Source organism: Zasmidium cellare (assembly GCF_010093935.1).
Source record: "Zasmidium cellare ATCC 36951 unplaced genomic scaffold M409scaffold_7, whole genome shotgun sequence".
Classification (NCBI taxonomy): Eukaryota; Fungi; Ascomycota; class Dothideomycetes; order Mycosphaerellales; family Mycosphaerellaceae; genus Zasmidium; species Zasmidium cellare.
This window is the reverse complement of record NW_022986951.1, coordinates 44,787-60,760: the sequence shown is the minus strand read 5'-3', so window position 1 is coordinate 60,760 and position 15,974 is coordinate 44,787. Positions and strand designations below refer to the sequence as shown.

The 15,974-nt window shown below is 52.2% G+C and overlaps 8 protein-coding genes across 8 annotated transcripts; 5 read left to right on the top strand and 3 right to left on the bottom strand.

The window, feature by feature from the left end:
• Positions 1 to 1,055: 1,055 nt before the first annotated feature.
• On the top strand, positions 1,056 to 2,422 carry M409DRAFT_51396 (uncharacterized protein; the record flags this gene model as incomplete). The annotated part of the gene is made up of 3 exons (XM_033811792.1): positions 1,056 to 1,298; positions 1,353 to 2,062; positions 2,110 to 2,422. 3 exons carry the CDS (start codon positions 1,056 to 1,058, stop codon positions 2,420 to 2,422), a joined length of 1,266 nt encoding a protein of 421 aa, XP_033671231.1.
• A 515-nt stretch (positions 2,423 to 2,937) lies between these two features.
• Positions 2,938 to 4,617, top strand: M409DRAFT_51395 (uncharacterized protein; the record flags this gene model as incomplete). Its single annotated transcript, XM_033811791.1, has 1 exon — positions 2,938 to 4,617. The coding sequence occupies one exon, from the start codon at positions 2,938 to 2,940 to the stop codon at positions 4,615 to 4,617; it is 1,680 nt and encodes a 559-aa protein (XP_033671230.1).
• Positions 4,618 to 5,202: 585 nt separating this feature from the next.
• M409DRAFT_64117 (uncharacterized protein) lies at positions 5,203 to 6,070 on the top strand (the record flags this gene model as incomplete). The annotated part of the gene is made up of 4 exons (XM_033815928.1): positions 5,203 to 5,231; positions 5,295 to 5,597; positions 5,633 to 5,676; positions 5,727 to 6,070. The coding sequence occupies 4 exons, from the start codon at positions 5,203 to 5,205 to the stop codon at positions 6,068 to 6,070; spliced, it is 720 nt and encodes a 239-aa protein (XP_033671229.1).
• A 135-nt stretch (positions 6,071 to 6,205) lies between these two features.
• On the bottom strand, positions 6,206 to 6,610 carry M409DRAFT_51394 (uncharacterized protein; the record flags this gene model as incomplete). The annotated part of the gene is made up of 1 exon (XM_033811790.1): positions 6,206 to 6,610. The coding sequence occupies one exon, from the start codon at positions 6,608 to 6,610 to the stop codon at positions 6,206 to 6,208; it is 405 nt and encodes a 134-aa protein (XP_033671228.1).
• An 859-nt stretch (positions 6,611 to 7,469) lies between these two features.
• M409DRAFT_64116 (uncharacterized protein) lies at positions 7,470 to 8,069 on the top strand (the record flags this gene model as incomplete). The annotated part of the gene is made up of 3 exons (XM_033815927.1): positions 7,470 to 7,503; positions 7,689 to 7,763; positions 7,828 to 8,069. The coding sequence occupies 3 exons, from the start codon at positions 7,470 to 7,472 to the stop codon at positions 8,067 to 8,069; spliced, it is 351 nt and encodes a 116-aa protein (XP_033671227.1).
• A 518-nt stretch (positions 8,070 to 8,587) lies between these two features.
• M409DRAFT_51392 (uncharacterized protein) lies at positions 8,588 to 9,625 on the bottom strand (the record flags this gene model as incomplete). The annotated part of the gene is made up of 1 exon (XM_033811789.1): positions 8,588 to 9,625. The coding sequence occupies one exon, from the start codon at positions 9,623 to 9,625 to the stop codon at positions 8,588 to 8,590; it is 1,038 nt and encodes a 345-aa protein (XP_033671226.1).
• A 186-nt stretch (positions 9,626 to 9,811) lies between these two features.
• M409DRAFT_64115 (uncharacterized protein) lies at positions 9,812 to 11,481 on the bottom strand (the record flags this gene model as incomplete). Its single annotated transcript, XM_033815926.1, has 3 exons — positions 9,812 to 10,429; positions 10,483 to 10,882; positions 11,387 to 11,481. The coding sequence occupies 3 exons, from the start codon at positions 11,479 to 11,481 to the stop codon at positions 9,812 to 9,814; spliced, it is 1,113 nt and encodes a 370-aa protein (XP_033671225.1).
• A 163-nt stretch (positions 11,482 to 11,644) lies between these two features.
• On the top strand, positions 11,645 to 15,827 carry M409DRAFT_51390 (uncharacterized protein; the record flags this gene model as incomplete). Its single annotated transcript, XM_033811788.1, has 5 exons — positions 11,645 to 11,837; positions 11,894 to 12,911; positions 12,962 to 13,540; positions 13,628 to 13,900; positions 13,952 to 15,827. 5 exons carry the CDS (start codon positions 11,645 to 11,647, stop codon positions 15,825 to 15,827), a joined length of 3,939 nt encoding a protein of 1,312 aa, XP_033671224.1.
• Between the last annotated feature and the right edge of the window lie 147 nt (positions 15,828 to 15,974).

The following is a 15,974-nucleotide window of genomic DNA, read 5'->3' as shown; positions in this document are numbered from 1 at the left end:
AGACCGTCTTCTGTGCACTTTCGTCCGTTGGGCCGTGCGTGGTGAGGCTGAGGATCTTCCGTACGGACTAGAATCGCGAGAAAGCCCTCCACCCTGGCCAGAAGGAAGCATCGACAAGGCTTGTCTTCCTATTGGAACGCTTCCACTGTCCGCGGATGGTGACTTCCCGACAGAGGATGGCCAGTGGGTGCTCAACAGTTCCAGAGGCACGAAGGCTCCATAAAGAGTCTCGATCCCGCTTCCCACAGCATGCCACATTGTGTTTCTGTGGCTGAGTTCTGGTTGCGGACATGGCCTTGCCATTCAACTCGCACCGGCCTTCTACCGCACACCACGATTTCTGTGTTGGTTATCCTCGTCACACGTCTATAGCCCTGCATCAGCGTTCATTAATGTGCAGACAAATCAAACAAGCTCTCATCCGAATAGCCTGATGCTACAACCATGAAGGATGTTCGTACAAGATCGACTAGTATCTACATCACGAACAACATAGGTCCATGTCATAGCGATATTGCAGATAAAAAGATTCGCTGCAACCATATATGACGACCTATCGAAGCCCACAACGAGACCAGACTGAGGGGCCTTTCGATGTTCGCCAAGCCTCCTATTTCTGCAGCGACCTCGCGAATCGCCAGAAGAAGTCAGCCATCTTATTGAACACTGCACAGAACTGCGAAATCTAAGATATACCCAGCAAACGACAAGAGAGATGGATCCGCTCTCGCTCAGTAGGCCCTTTTCAACAGACTTCAGCTTAGGGGGGTTTTAAGCCAAGTTAGGGCCGCATCCTATTGTCCTTCTGTACAAAAGGGCCTGTTCCCTTCGGCCCTCACTTGAGCATGTCTTTGCGAAACATCATCAAACTCCATCGCTACCGGACGCACGCTTGGGTCGATTTCCCCCCTCTCATCTACTAGGCTCTCGTCTTCCACAGCAAGCCATCTACAATTTACTCGGAAGTAGCCTGTGAGAATACGGCTGGGTTTCGCCTGTCCACTTCTTGATCGCAGCTTTTTCGGTGCCACCGAATTCATGCCACACTAAACAACATGACGATAAACATTTCAATCATTGGCGGCGGTGTTGCTGGCTTTTGCCTCGCTCACGCTTTGCTCAAACATCCTGAGATTACATTTGACATTTACGAAAAGCATGACGAAATCCGCGCCATTGGTCAAGGCCTACTCTTACAAAGCACAGCTCGCCAATCGTTAAGGTTAATGGATCCCGACCTTGGATCATACCCGGAGGAGATAGGGGGCGCAGAGCTCAAGCTATGGACCGTGGCTATGGTCAGAGCAGCAATCGAGTGCATTAACAATGAAACGATCTGACTGCTGAGGTAGGGCGAAGGACCATATCGCGGCCAGTTGTCCCATCAGATCTCTTATCCTAAACACGAGCGCCCGATTGGCGTGGACAGAACCAAACTAATGTCGAAGCTTTTGCAGAAGATTCCAAAAGAGAGACTTCACACTGGCAAGCGAGTGACGTCCGTAAAGGACAGTCTGAATTCCAGCAAACGCTACAATATTCAATTCGACGACGGCACGAGTTTGCAAACTGATGCAATCATTGGTGCGGACGGACTCAGATCATACATTCGACATCTAGTAATCCAAGAGTGGCCCGCTGATAAACTCGTTCCACGACCCTCGGGATTATGGGACGGCCGTATATTGATACCAGCCGCGCGTGCACGAGCTCTACTCAAAGATCACATATCCCATCCGCTGACCGAAGGCGCTGTGATGTTGGTCGGTACCAAGGGGAACATCTACTTCTCACTCCATGAAGACTGGGAGTATGCGGCCTGCATCGTTGCGGGATGGAAAGAGCAGACAGCGAGCTCGCCATGGCGATTCCCTTTATCTGCTGGATTCCTTGACGAGAACTTTGGGGATGGCTGGGGCATGTTGGGTAAGGGCGTTAAAGACACGATTCTTCAGCTTGCAGAGCCTGAAGGCTTCTTCGAATGGGACATCAATCCGCTTCCAACATTCCACAAGGAGCGAATGTGCTTGATTGGAGATGCGGCTCATTCGGCGGTGCCATGGTGCGTTTTCCAATTGATTTGGTTGAACTGGCTGACATCAAACACAGGCTGGCGGCAGGAGCTACAATCGGGGTAGAGGATGCCGCGATTCTAGGGGCATTGCTCAATCAGGTCCATTCCGTTTCAGAACTTAACGTGGCATTTGCCGAATTTACAGCCACACAAATCGACAGGTCGCATACGCTCATCAGCAACTCCCGTCACACAGCCCGCAACATGGTCGAGGGGGCGAGCACTATCCCGGCTGAACTTGCTCGAAATGATCGCCCACTTAAAGACTTCTTGTTCGACGTGGATATGAAGGAGCGTATTAAAGTAGCGGTCAGTAGCTTTCTAAGTAAAGCAGGGGCGCGCAAGTGAACGCCCGGTATGAAAGTGACCCAACTTGACGCTGATGCCGTCAATATTGAGTGCTGTCTGCAGCTGGGCTCTGGACTTAGCAGATATGATGTCCTCATCATTGCCTTTGCGACATTCGTCATTTGTGGAGTGGAGAGCTGGGAAAATGTTGATGTGCACTTTGGCTACTCGCTTCATTCTTCAGCGGCGCTCGTCCAACCATGACTGATGATGCTCAACACACCAAGGCCTTCGAACAAAATATGTATACAGTATTGACGCGAAGGAAGGAGCTGCATCTGTGCTTCGTCAGCAGGCTGACGATGGCCCCGCCCACACTCCACCACACAACGAATGCACATGCATCCACAAGGGTGATTTTACGATAACGTGTGCAGGCACTATCATGACAGCTCGCACAAAATGCTTCAAGCCCCCTCTCAAGGACCGGGTACGGCTCAATATAGCATTGATGGAATAAAGACGAAGAGGAAGAGAGAGGTTTCCTCTCGGATGTCGTCTGACTCTTGTCGAACATGCCGGTAGGTCATAGCCCGCAGACGCTGACTGTGCTACTCGAGGGACTAACGTGTACAAGTGAGAGGAAGGTAAAATGCGACAGCGAGCGTCCATCATGCAAGCGATGCGTAAACGCCGGACGCGTCTGCAAAGGCTACGCCATATGGCAAGTCAAGCTTGACACATCCTCTTTAGTTCAGGAGAAAGAGACACAATGCGGGCATCTCGTACCGGTCATCCAAGACTCAACCAACGCAGTATCGGCCTCCCCCAGTTCAGCGCACACAAATCGGGTGCAACTGCTCGCAAACTTTGTCATCCAGAACTACTCTGGCGCAGCACTTGCATCGCCACCTTGTGCTCACACTGCACAGCTATCCTTCCTGCATACCCTAGCTGGATCTCATGTGGCGTCGCCAATGCTCAGAGTGGCGATTGAATCGCTCTGTCTCGCCCATCTTGCCAATAACACCATGGACCGAAGACTGCTCGGCATGCCACTCCAAGAGTCGTATGGTCGCTCGATATCACTCTTGCGGGCGGCCATAACCAATTCGAAGTCCCCTGGTATAACTGCCCATCACCATCGAGACATCGTTGCAGCCAGCGTTGCGCTAAGCATGCTGCCACCTTCCGTTCCCGCACGACTGCTTGACAAAGGCGGAGGGAATAGACACTCGAGCCTTCACCTCAGTGGAGCTTGGACATATCTACGAGTACACGGTCCTTCCATACTAGGAGAGGGCGACTTCTTCGAGGCCCCGCTCTTCTATCACATCCACATTCAATCGTTGTTCAATGCGTTTGCCGAGCGCAAAAGAGTCGAGTGGACGCAGGCCGAGTGGGATAAGCTTAGACAGCTGGGACCATATCCGGATCCTGAGTTCCCTGCCGCAGTCCAGTACCTACTATATCCGGATTGCATTGATGACAGCAACGCCAACTTCGTATGGTACGGACTACGCGAGCACGGGCTAATGGATGCTTTTACGCACGCTCTTCCTGGTCTACTGGAAAGAACAGACCATTTCGTAGCAGCTCAGGCAACCCCAACTACCAAGGATGACCTGGAGTGGGAGTTCCTGGATCTATTTCAACACTTAGGAGGTCTGCAACAGGCGCAATTTATCATACTCCTCCCCCCGAACGCCCTGAACCTCACGCCAACTCTCATCGGCATAGACGGTGATCTTGGCAGCTTCGACGAAAATATCGAGGAGCACATCTTTATGTTGAAGAAACCGACGCCATTCTCCCATTTCTACAAGTTCGCACAAGTCCCACATGGATTTGGCTGCGCGCTCGTCCATCTGTTATGCCTTTTGGCTGACTGCGCCATCCTCCAGCTCCTCCATAACGCCTTCTCCCAAAAGCACTTCTCCCAGACGATCAATCCTGTCAAGATCATCGACATCGAGCACCGAGCCTTCTGGCACGCCGGGGAACTCTGTCGATGTGCTCCCTTCTATAGCCAGCGGTCGGTCACGGCGGGCAAGTTCCTTTTCTTGTTGTTGAGCTGCGCGGGAAACTTTTTCGAGAGTTATGGAGCGATGAAGGAGTGGGAGTGGTGTAGGGATTGTGCGGATGCAACGAGGAGAAGGGTGGCGAGGTTGGAAACGAGGAGTCCGCCGACGATTTGTCCTGTTGGGGATTTGATTGAGGGGCTGCCGAAGGGGTTTCGGTATAGTAAAACATAAGAGCCGATGATGATTAGAGGAGAATGGGGCCTGGGACATGGATACTTTTGTGTTGTTATGAGCTCCTGATCTTGCAGTGCGGAAGTAGCAAGCCTCGAGAAGTGAAGTTCACGGTTGCAAGTGTCAGAGAAGATGGTTGCAAGACTTTTTCTCATACTCATTGTCCACTGTTGCAGATTCGACGTAGCTCTTAACTACACGGTCGCACGGTCGGACGACACCCTTCAACGAATCTCGCACATGCTCTACAGCCTCGTGTCAGCCTCGACGCTAAATTCCACGCTAATGCACTCTCCGAGCTGCAGCCACACATTCGCATGTGATTGGACGTTAACAAAGCTAATGCATTGTTCGAGATGGTTAACGCCAAGGGCTTCATGCAGGTTTCGAGTTTCGCTTGCGATTCTGATAGAATGGCTACATTTGTTCGTCTGATGCGTCAGTCGATGCGAGGAGTTGTGATGCTTGGATGACGAATGCAACCAATCTCAAAGGTGTAAAGATAAGTGAGAACCCTCAGGCAATGCTTGTCGTTCATTTCTATGAACGTAGAGTCCATCGTTGCGCAAGCAAAACACAGCAGCGATGTCCAAACCACTGATCACACTACACTGGTGCGTACGCTCCTATTCCAAATACCATCCTATTTCCACGAACAAGACTGACCCCATACCCAGGCTCAACAAATCCCGCTCCCAACGCATCCTCTGGCTTCTCCATTTATGCAAACCTCAAATCACCCACACCATCAAACTCTACAAGCGCGACCCGAATATGACGGCCCCCTCAGAGCTGAAGAACAACCATCCTCTAGGGAAATCACCGCAAATAATCGTCGAGGCACCAAGTATGCAAAAGCCGGTGGTGTTGGTTGAGTCGGGTGCCATCGTTGAGTATCTGGTTGACTACTTTGCGAAAGACCTGAAGCCTAGGCAGTGGGTGGAGGGCAGAGACGGGGAGCTGGGAGGCGAAACGGAAGAGTGGATGAGATATCGATATTATATGCATTTCGCAGAGGGAGTTTAATGAGTCTGTTGCTGACGGGGTTGCTTGTGGACCGTGAGTTTCTGCTATCATCAGGGGAGACAGTATTGACATACTTGTGGTAGAAATCAGGAACGCTCCGGTGCCGTTTTTCGTCAAACATATTACGAGGTCCATTGCGGGTCGCTTCGACAATGAGTTTCTAATTGAGAACTATGCCACGTATTTCGGGTTTCTGGAATCGCAGCTGGAGTCAACGCCGAGTAGTGGAGAGTATCTCTGTGGCGCGAATCTTACTGCCGCAGACATCATGATGTCTTTTCCGGTGCTTGTTGGCGAAACGCTGGTCAACTTGACCAAATATCCAAGGCTTTTGGCATATGTCGAGATGCTTGCGAAGGGATCCGAGTATCAAGCTAGTGTTGAGGAGATTGAAAAGATGACGGGTGAGAAGTATGTGGTAGTGTGAGATAGCATGCGGGCTACAGGCCCAAAATTGTTCGTTATTCTTGAAAGAACGCTATTGAATGAAAGGTAACCGCGAAAAGACTTCCCATCTTCTAGAACCCCTGCTCAACCAAGCCGTTGTACAAACTACCCACAACTAAGGGTTGTAGATGCTGGTCGGGCAGTTGAACTTGATCTCGGGATAAGCCGCCTTCAAACCACGGTTCATGTTCGCAATGTTGGCTCCCTGCATGTCGCTGTGGATGGCAAGCTTTGTGTTCGTCTTGCCACTCGAGCCCGAACACTTCATGTAATTGACCTTGGCGACGCCATTGATCTTGTCTCGCAGCTCCTTGCATCTGCCACCGCCAAGGTACGGTCGACCGAGGGTGACTATGAAGACACTCTCATTGACGTTGACCATGTCATTGCGATAGGCTTTGCAAGTTGACTGTTCTGGGGCAACCTTCCGAGCTTGGAGGGAGGAGGTGTTGGAGTCCACGGGCGCAGCCAGTGCGCTGGTGGCGGCCAAGAGGGTGAGGATGGTGGTAGCGAATTGCATTGTTGTTGTTTGAAGAGGTGAGGTGTGTCTAGGACTTACCAGAAGTCTTTGATGGGTATAAGTTGTTGTGTTCGTGTTTTTGTATACAGTGGAGAGCTGGCATTTGAGTGGGCGAGCGCTAAACTTATACTGCTGTGGCGAGAGAACAGACACGGACAAGGGGAGGATGTAGACAATAGCCAGTATACAAAGATGTGGCGATCTCGGGGAAGAAGGGCCAAAGAAGATTGTGTTCTGGCTTTGTACCGTTCTTTGTTGGCAGCCCGTGACTCAGCGATTGTCCATGTGATCGCGATCTAGGCCCAGCGGGATTCAAAGTGATGGTAGCTGTACTTCCTGATCGGCCATGCTGCCCAAGGACGATGATTGACACAAGCAAATGGACTTCAGCACACTACCGTGCATGACACTATAATATTTTGTATCACATCGTCCGCAGGTTGGCCGGTCGGCGTGGTCGTTTTGCGTGGTGCGCGTCCTCCTTGGTCTCGTCACTGGACGGGTTTGTTGTCAATACCGGTTCCCATAGTGATAGGTGATATTTAGAAATGCTCCAGCCGATCTTGTGACGTAGACTGAGCAACGTGAGACATGGGATGCAATGTGGAGGCAAGGTCAAGTGAATGGGTGAGAAGTCTGCAAGTGACGTTGGCGTAGTGTACGGGAAGAGACTAGCGCCCGCGTGGTCTTGGCTTTCGAGCGCCACTTCCAATCTTGCCCCGCCCGCTTCTTCCTCTTCGACAACCACCACGACAGAAACAACACCACAACTCTCCACTCCACTCTCGAAACCAGTCACCAAAACCCTCAACGCACATCGTCAACCAACACACACGCGATCTCCGACCAGCAACAGCATATGTCAGCCCAGATCGACAACCTCAAGACATACGGCAAGTCCTCCTTCCCTCAGCCTCATGATAAGCACTGCGCGACCGATCCTCGACCTCGACCTTGCTGAACACCTCGACAATGCTCATGAGCATGGCAAATAATGGCGCCGGTGACGGGTCGCGAGGGCGATCATGAGAGGTCACAGCGACACGTGAAGAGTATGCTGACAGTTGGTGTGACACAGACCCCTTCGCGGAGGCCGATGAGGATACTGGAGAGACTAAGCAGTCTCAGAACTACATTCATATCCGCATTCAGCGTAAGTCGACTCTGCATTGCACCCTACTTGCACCGTGAGCCCCGCTGACGTACTTGCCCCACAGAACGCAATGGTCGTAAGACCTTGACGACGGTGCAGGGTTTGCCAAAGAAGTTCGACCAGAAGAAGATCCTCAAGGTGATCAAGAAGAAGTTCGCCTGCAATGGCACCATCGTCAACGACACCGAGATGGGCGAGGTGATCCAGCTTCAGGGCGATCAGCGCAAGGATGTGCAGGAGTTCTTGACCGACAAGAAGGAAGGCCTCGAGCTGGATGCCAAGACTATCAAAGTCCACGGTTTCTAGACGCTGCTCCGTCATGACAGCGTCGCGCTCGCTCAAGCTCGTCCACACAAGCAGTGGGAGGTCGTGGATAAACACACGCTACGCGCGCTGGCTCTCGTAGCGGTTCTCAATCCAGAGTATTGCGGCTGGGCCGGTGGACGTACAGAGACGACCCTCACGACACGATTACGACAGCCAGAGGCTACGACGAGACGTACGGCGGGCGTCGGTACGCATGTTTGACGAGCGCTTCCTTTCGGGCGATTCTTACACAACACACGGTTTCTTCATACTTTTCTTCAGATGCGATGGTTCAGGGCACGAGCCACCTCAATATGCGAATGCGGAGAGACTCGACTGGCACAGTAATGGATCTGTCACTGTCGGTAACGGCAGCAGAGGCGGCCATTTGGGCACTCGGTAGTCTATGTAGCAGCTTGCTATGGGAATGCATCATGCAGTCAAACTCTTACACTTTCTTTGCACAATCTCTTCAGCCTTGAGGAGTCTTTTTGATACATTTATTGTACACTGGTATCTCACTGTCCCTTCCGAGCTGCCACTTGCGATTTGTACACCTGCTCCTCTACCCTCTTCATCTTTGCAAGCGTCATCTCCTCAGTCGTGCCCCATATCAGCCATGGACCCGGCCGGCTCTTCTTCACGATCCGCTGCAGCACCACGTATTCGGTCGTGTCCTTGGTACTCCGCCTCCTCTCTCTCTCCAGCTCATCCTCGTGTATTTCCTTACCCTCCGCATCAGCCAACACCTCCCTCACCTGCCGGTCCTTGCCCATGATCCTCCGCAACTTCTGCAACCGCTGCCTCGACCGAATCTTCACCACAGCTTGCAGAATCCCAGTCTGATCTTCCCTCGGCCTCTTCGGATCCATCATCGCAACAGAGTACCAGATCAACTGCGGCTGCCCAAGATACTTCTCCAGACTCCAGAGAAGTGAAGTATTCGGTGCACGTTGCGAAATCCTCGCCCTCAAACTCCCCATAAAACCCGGCGACAGTCTATGCTCAATCGGCGCCAGATCGCCCGTCGCGAAATGCCGATACATATCCTCATATAGCTCCTTCGCGACGCCCGCGACTTTGCCCCTCTCTAGCGAAAACCTCGGCCGCACCGCCCACTTGCTAAAATACAACGCCGTCATCATCTGCACCACGCCGCGTTTGATCTTGTGCCATTCCAGCGCGAATCGGTCCCGCGGGTCTTTGAGCCAAGAGGGCAGTTTAGAGCCTGTAGGCGGGACCACGGTTCCTGGAAGCAGGCCGTACTGCTCCAGCAAGGAGCCGTCGCGCATGGCAGCTTTTTGTTGGGCTTTCATCTGCACTGCGATGGAGGGTTGGGAGGGTTGGCGCATGGAGACTTGGCGGGCGGCGGCCATGGAACCGGCATGGCGGCGGGGGGTGAGGGTGAAGGGGCGGGTTTGGTGTCGTTTATAACCCTGTTGGTTGTTGTCACCGCGGGCGGTGATGGAGATGGGAGCGCATCGTTGGAGGGTTTGAGGGGATGATCGTGATGGGGCGTGCAATAGGGAGATGCAGAGGCGCGTCGGGGGCGACATTTGAAGAGTGCAAAGAAGGGAAGAGGTGAGGTGGTGGAGGGATCAGGATGCTTTGACTTTCTGAACTTTTGGCGCCAAATTGGGATGCTGCGAGGTTTGGTCTGAGCTCCTGCCAAGCGGAGCGCGTCAGGCTTCAATATATATAGCATTTCTTATTCAATGTATATTTTGCATAGCGACAAATCGCTACGAACTAGTCTGCTCATCAATTGTGTTCTCGTTGGACAACAATGACGGTTGGATATTCCGCAACAGCTCCTTGGCCCATGCCGCGGCGGCTGCAGATGCATATGAGTGCCATTGCTTGTTCTTGTGAGAGTCGCAGTAATCGCAAATCCCTCGAATAACCAAGCAGGGGAAGCGGTTCATCAGTCCAGCAGCCTCCATCTCAAAGCACAGTATACCGCCGTGCTGACTAGCAATGCGATCTCTCCGCTCGCCATCTCTCATCACAGCGTTGCCAGATGCAATCGTGCCATAGTGCACCACAGGTCTGTTGGATGGCCGTTCGGGCCGCAAGATCTCTTGTTCTCGGGGACAACTATCGCACGTATCCTTCCCTTGAGGATGCTCGAAGGAAGGAGCGAAGAGCCGATCTGGTGCGTTGGGCCGATTGGCGTATTCCGGATATGAGTCCTGATACTGACTGTATGCTTTCAAGTATTCTGGAAACTTGCTTTTGTGAAGTAGCGTTGCCTTGACCTTCCCTACGGCAGAGAGCAGAGTCTCCGGCACCGAGTTCAGCGAACCCGTCATCTGGAATTCTCCTCCTTGTATCGCTTTTCCAAAGTCCCACTGGATGACCTGGCCATGGAAGTCAGTAGAGCTCTTGTTTGGTCGTGGCCACCTGTACTCACTCCACCAGTCCTGGCGACTGGGTCGGGTCTGCTGACGACAACGTCACCTAAGCGTACGTCTGCCTTTTCACTCCAGACGCCTCCTCCTATGCCGACCATGAGACAGAAACGTAGAGCTTTAAACACAGCTCGCATTTCGGCCGCTACCGCAGCGGCGGACGTTGTTCCCATAGAAGCCTCTGGCAAGCAACCCATGACTACACCATGGCCATTGATTTTGCCAAAGACATACGAGTATGTCGTTGGTGGTGATATTAAGACATCTTCATGCTCTTCATCGAGCAGAATCTGAGATGCTTGCCATTCTGGCACTGGTAACGCACATATCCATCCTACAGTATATTCATCTTGTCGTGACTTCGGTGTGCTTCGCTTGCCACCAGAAACGCTTGGAGCTGGGCTGGGATTGCCATAGTTGTAGGTAACGTTTCCGTAGACATGCCCGTTGTGCTGTTGAGAGCGTCCGTTCGCCGCCGTATCCTTGTAAATAATACTACGACCCGAAGAGTCCATCGATGAAGACGACTTATAAACGCTGACGTGAGAGTGCAAGTGGTGAGAACATTACGCCTCGGGCAGGATGCGATTCATGTCTGCTGCACGTTCTGTATCTTTCCTTCCAGCGCTCTTCAGCGGACGCGAGCAGGGCGACGGCATGGCGGCGATATTGTGGTCGTGCTCCTTAACAACAACATGACCGGTGAAGACTGGAAGGGGCAGAGCGTGGGGTTGATCGTTGATCACTGATCACTTCCGGCCGAATCAAGGCCACGGCTCCACGCGCTGTGCCGCGCTTGGCAACGCTTTTCCAGACCTTCTGCACAATGCACGCGTACAGCACGACATCCAAGCAATCAGATCACGGCTCCAGAGCGCCCGCCTGCAGAACTGAAAGTGTACCAACTGCAATAATGTCGGCGCCGACGTGGGGGCTGCGTCGGGGCGCAATGCCTCGCGGCCTGGAGGCTGGAATCGCCTCATGACTGGTTGTCTGGACATGATAATCATGAACGAGGGGAACCTCCAGGCTCGGGTCATTGACAATGTCATTGTTTATTCCAGGGCAGAACATACAGGAAACATACAGTTCGTTTACGTCGGCCGCTATCCTTGACTTCGGCGCTTCAACAGAGAGCCAGGTCGGGGATCTGTTGGAGACAGGATGGCCTCATCAAAGCCCCTAATTGGACGCAGGCAGTCGACTGCACTTAATGGCGACTCAGCTTTGATTCAGGACGAAGTTTCCGAGTGGCTTCAAGGCCCTGAACAAGCACCCCGAACAGTCTATAGCGGGATCTCAGCGACAGATGCTGCCTTTCAACACCTGGGGCATGTCTTTGGTGATGTCACCTATAGTCAGTTCTTACAAGTTGGATGCCTTCATAGTCAGATTACTAACCAACAAACGCAGACCAATTCAATGTCCACGAAGTGGAACAACTACGTGCTCACGTTCGCGGAAATGATGACAAGTCCGATGGGTGGGATCTTAGAGAGCACGATGAACGAATCTCCATCCGACAGGATGGTACAGGCTTGTGGTTCTTCGAGGAGCGCGTGTTTCACAACTGGTCTGGTATCGCATGCACCAACCCAGCTCTGTGGGTAACGGCATCGAGTGGTCGTGGCAAGTCCGTCCTGACCTCGCAGGTTTTCGAGCACGTTGCAAAGATGGCCTCGAGTCCGGCCACGGTACTCATTCATTTGTCATATGATACGCAACGTAACCGATTGCAACTACTCCGGAGTCTGGCCCTGCAGCTTATCAACTACCTTTCAGATCATCATGGTGTTCCTCAAGAGATTATTAGCAAGAGAAGAAGGCCGCTGAACCTTGCCAAGGAGTTTGAAGACCTCGTCACGGAATTGGTCGCTGTCTGTCCATTGGTGTTCATCTTCATCGACGGACTGAACGAGATCGATGACTACAGTCGTTCCGTCGCCGCCACTTTAAGGCGCGGCTTGCAGGACTTCATTGCATTCTTACGAAACCAAACCTCCATCGAAACTGGAGAATCCAAACTTCGACTGTGGTGCAGTAGCCAAGAGGATGAATGGATCAAGCCATGCCTGCGTGGTGCAGAGCATTTTCGGTTGCCAATCGACGCAATAAGGAAAGATGTGAGCCATTTTCTCACTAGCATGCTGGATGGTGCCCTCTGGAAAGCTCATGATCGCGAGAAATGTGACATACCGATTGAGGCCGAGGAGCGTTTGCATTCCACAGCAGCGGATAACTTTCGATGGGCAGCCGCGATGCAAAGATCCTTGATTGATTGCGCACAAGACCACGATGTACTTGACATGATAGCTAAAGGTCTGCCAGTGGACTTGAACAAGATTTATCAAAGAGAACTCGAGCGTCTTCAGCTGCGAGATAAAAATGAGGCCTCCGAGGATCCTGATGGTGTTGGACACTGCCTTTCCACGTAAGTGTATTGCGCTCTCTGAAACTTGTGAACGAGCTAACACTTCCCAGCCACATTCTCAGTGTCTTGACTTTCTCGAAGCGAGCACTGAAACTCTGCGAGGTCCAGGAGCTGGTGACTCTGGTGTCACCCAAATTTGCAAAACGCGGGCAGCGCTCTCTTGACAGTAAGAGGGGGCTCATTAGACTTGAATGGATCCAACGCCGCTCTGGTCTCTTCATCAAGTATGTCGATGCTCCAAACCAAGATATCGGAGAAGGCTATCTGCGGCTAGACCATGGGTCTGTCTACAATTTTCTCACAGGGTCTTGGTGTGATTCATCAACTGGACAGTCCTCACCGTGTCCCGATCGTTCGATCCGGCCAGACGTCCTGGCATTTGGCTGCCTGCAATACCTGACACAGGGCCGATACGCTCTACCACTCCGCAAATTGTCAGCCCTTGAGTTCGAGGCATCGAGTGGGCCAGAACCCCGAGACGTACGCCAGCATCGCTTCTTACAGTATGCGGCAAAATATTGGTACAGACACGTTGACGAGGTTGAACCGCTTCCAGAGAAACTTCGGGAACAAGTCATCGATTTCATCTCTTCGCCCCACTTCGTCACGACTCTGCAGGTGCAGTCACTGTACGTGGTTGGGCATTTCATCCAGAATCTAGAAAACGGGCACAGGAAGTCCATGAAACAAAATTTACCTAGCTTTATGCACAACAGCGATGTGGGCTGGGCCTACTACGATTTCCGTGCAGAGTGGGGTCAATTCCTTCAACATGGAATTACGACGCAGTTCAATGGAGAAATCGATCGTTGTTTCTGGGGCGCTCTCGATGACAGGAACGTTCTTCGCAACAACCGCACCATTGAGCGTTACCGAAGCTACCGGCTAGGTTGCGAGGGTGGAGAGTCTATTGCTCAAGGACCTTGCGCTTATGAAACTGTCAATGAATCCGGGGACAAGATCTCTGTCTGGCGGACATGTCGAGACCTGTGAGCAGTGCCCTCGAAACTTTTCGGGGAGACTTGCTAATGGCTGTCTAGTTCTTCCTCGACGATGACAATGATTCGCGAGGCTTGGCACGTAGACGGCGTTACTCCACCTTCTCGATACATTTGTGAACAACTCATTTTTGACAGCGACGAGGTCAACTGGAATGCTTATGATCCGTGCAAATCTCGGATCTTTGATTTGATCCCGCAAGACGAAAGCCAACACCGCCCATCGCCCATTGAGGTCATAAAACCAAACTACATGATTCGAATCGGGGCCCGCGAGTTTGTGAAATACCGAGATGTGTGGAAACCACGCAGCACTGATCGTGAGACGACACTCACGTTTTGGGACAGCACCCATCTTCGCAACGATTACCTTGTGAGAACCCGGCGACGCAAAGTCCTGTACCCTTTTGAGAAGAGAAGAAGTAGAGAAGCATCGCCTGCGCCCTCTTCGGTTTCAGCAGCCTCGTCTGATATGGCTCCATCAGCAGAGTACTTTTACTCGGGCACTTCAGACGAACACAGTACCACCATGTCTTGGTATGACGATGAGAGCGTGGATGAACCAGACAATGTCTCTGCGGGGATACCGGACGAAGACCGCGGTGGAGCATCTCGCTATGTACTGGACGAAAACTTGGACTCGAAAAGCATTCACCTTTGCAACGACAGTCCACGAGAGCCCATTGCTCTCTCTACGGCGGACACGACTTCTCACGAACGATCTGATGAAGCTGGCGGGAGCGATGAGGCTGATGAGATCGAGGAGAGCAGTGAAAGCGACGACGACGTCGAACGTGTGCCGTACCAGCCCCGCATCACCAGCAGCGGCAAGTACGTTGTCTCATGCGACGAATGTGGTGCGGATCCAGTCTTTCGATACTACAGGTGTAGGCGCTGCAGGCCAGGAGACTCCTACGATATCTGTACCAGCTGCTTTAGCCAACACAAATGGTGCGATGACTCCTCGCACCAACTATGCGGGTATGACAGCTCACGAGGACGCCAAATCGTTCGAACTGGACTACATTCTGTTGACTGGTCACTACCCAACACCTATGTCAAGGTGCGCCGTCTGGATGGCCACCAGGAGGAGCCGGTATTCCAATTCCGTTCACCAAACGCGGCGCAACTTTATGAGTCTGGGCCGGCTGTGCACCCTTTGGAACCTTTACTGGTCTACGCTCTGGATGGCCAGAAACTACTTTTCGCCAACATGGAACAAAACAGATTCTTTATCCAAGATGTACCCCTCCCGCCAAGCAGCTCCGCGATCAGCGTTCAGATGCACTTTTCCGTCGACCAGAAATATTTGCACGTAGCAAGGTTTTTCGCCGAGGAAAGTGTGAACACCAACTACGTAGAAGTCTTCTGCGAGATCTTTGCCTTTCGATTAGCTGACGGCAATGCTACCTCTGGGAAGCCCACGTTCTGTCCTGGTTCCTGTGTATCTCTGGATGCTCGACGACAAAAGCTGGTATCTTTACTCCCGTTCACCATCACTTGGACCACGGACAATGCGTACGTGACGTTGAGTTCAGACAAACTACGAGTCTACCGCTTCAAGCTACAATCCGAAGGCAGCGAGGACGTCACTGGAGATGTTTGCATGCCGGTAGAAGACATTTTCCTACCCAGATCGTGTTGTCAACGGTCTGTTCGTTTTTTTCCGCCACGCTCACCCGACAGTGACTCTACATTGGTGCTAGGTTGCCGACAGGATGAGACCTTCGATTTCCCTGTCGTGGTCTATATCCGAAAGGAAGACCTTGGAGACTGGATCCCCGCCGATGAAGCACTGAGGTCTTACGCTTCCGCGAAGAAAGCAACACTGAGAGACGATCCGCTTTACGAAGACTTTGATGAAGATTCTGACTGCGACACTTTCCTGTATCAGACGGAGGGCGAGCGAATGTATTAGTGCTCGACTGAGAACAGCTTTGAATCCTTATTTCAGACATACCTTGTCTCAGCCTCAGGTGCCTCCTCGATTGCAAATCAAGACTACTTGCCAATCAAATGGAGACGTTCTCTTGATCACAAGCTTTCCGCAGGCTCTGGTGGTGGC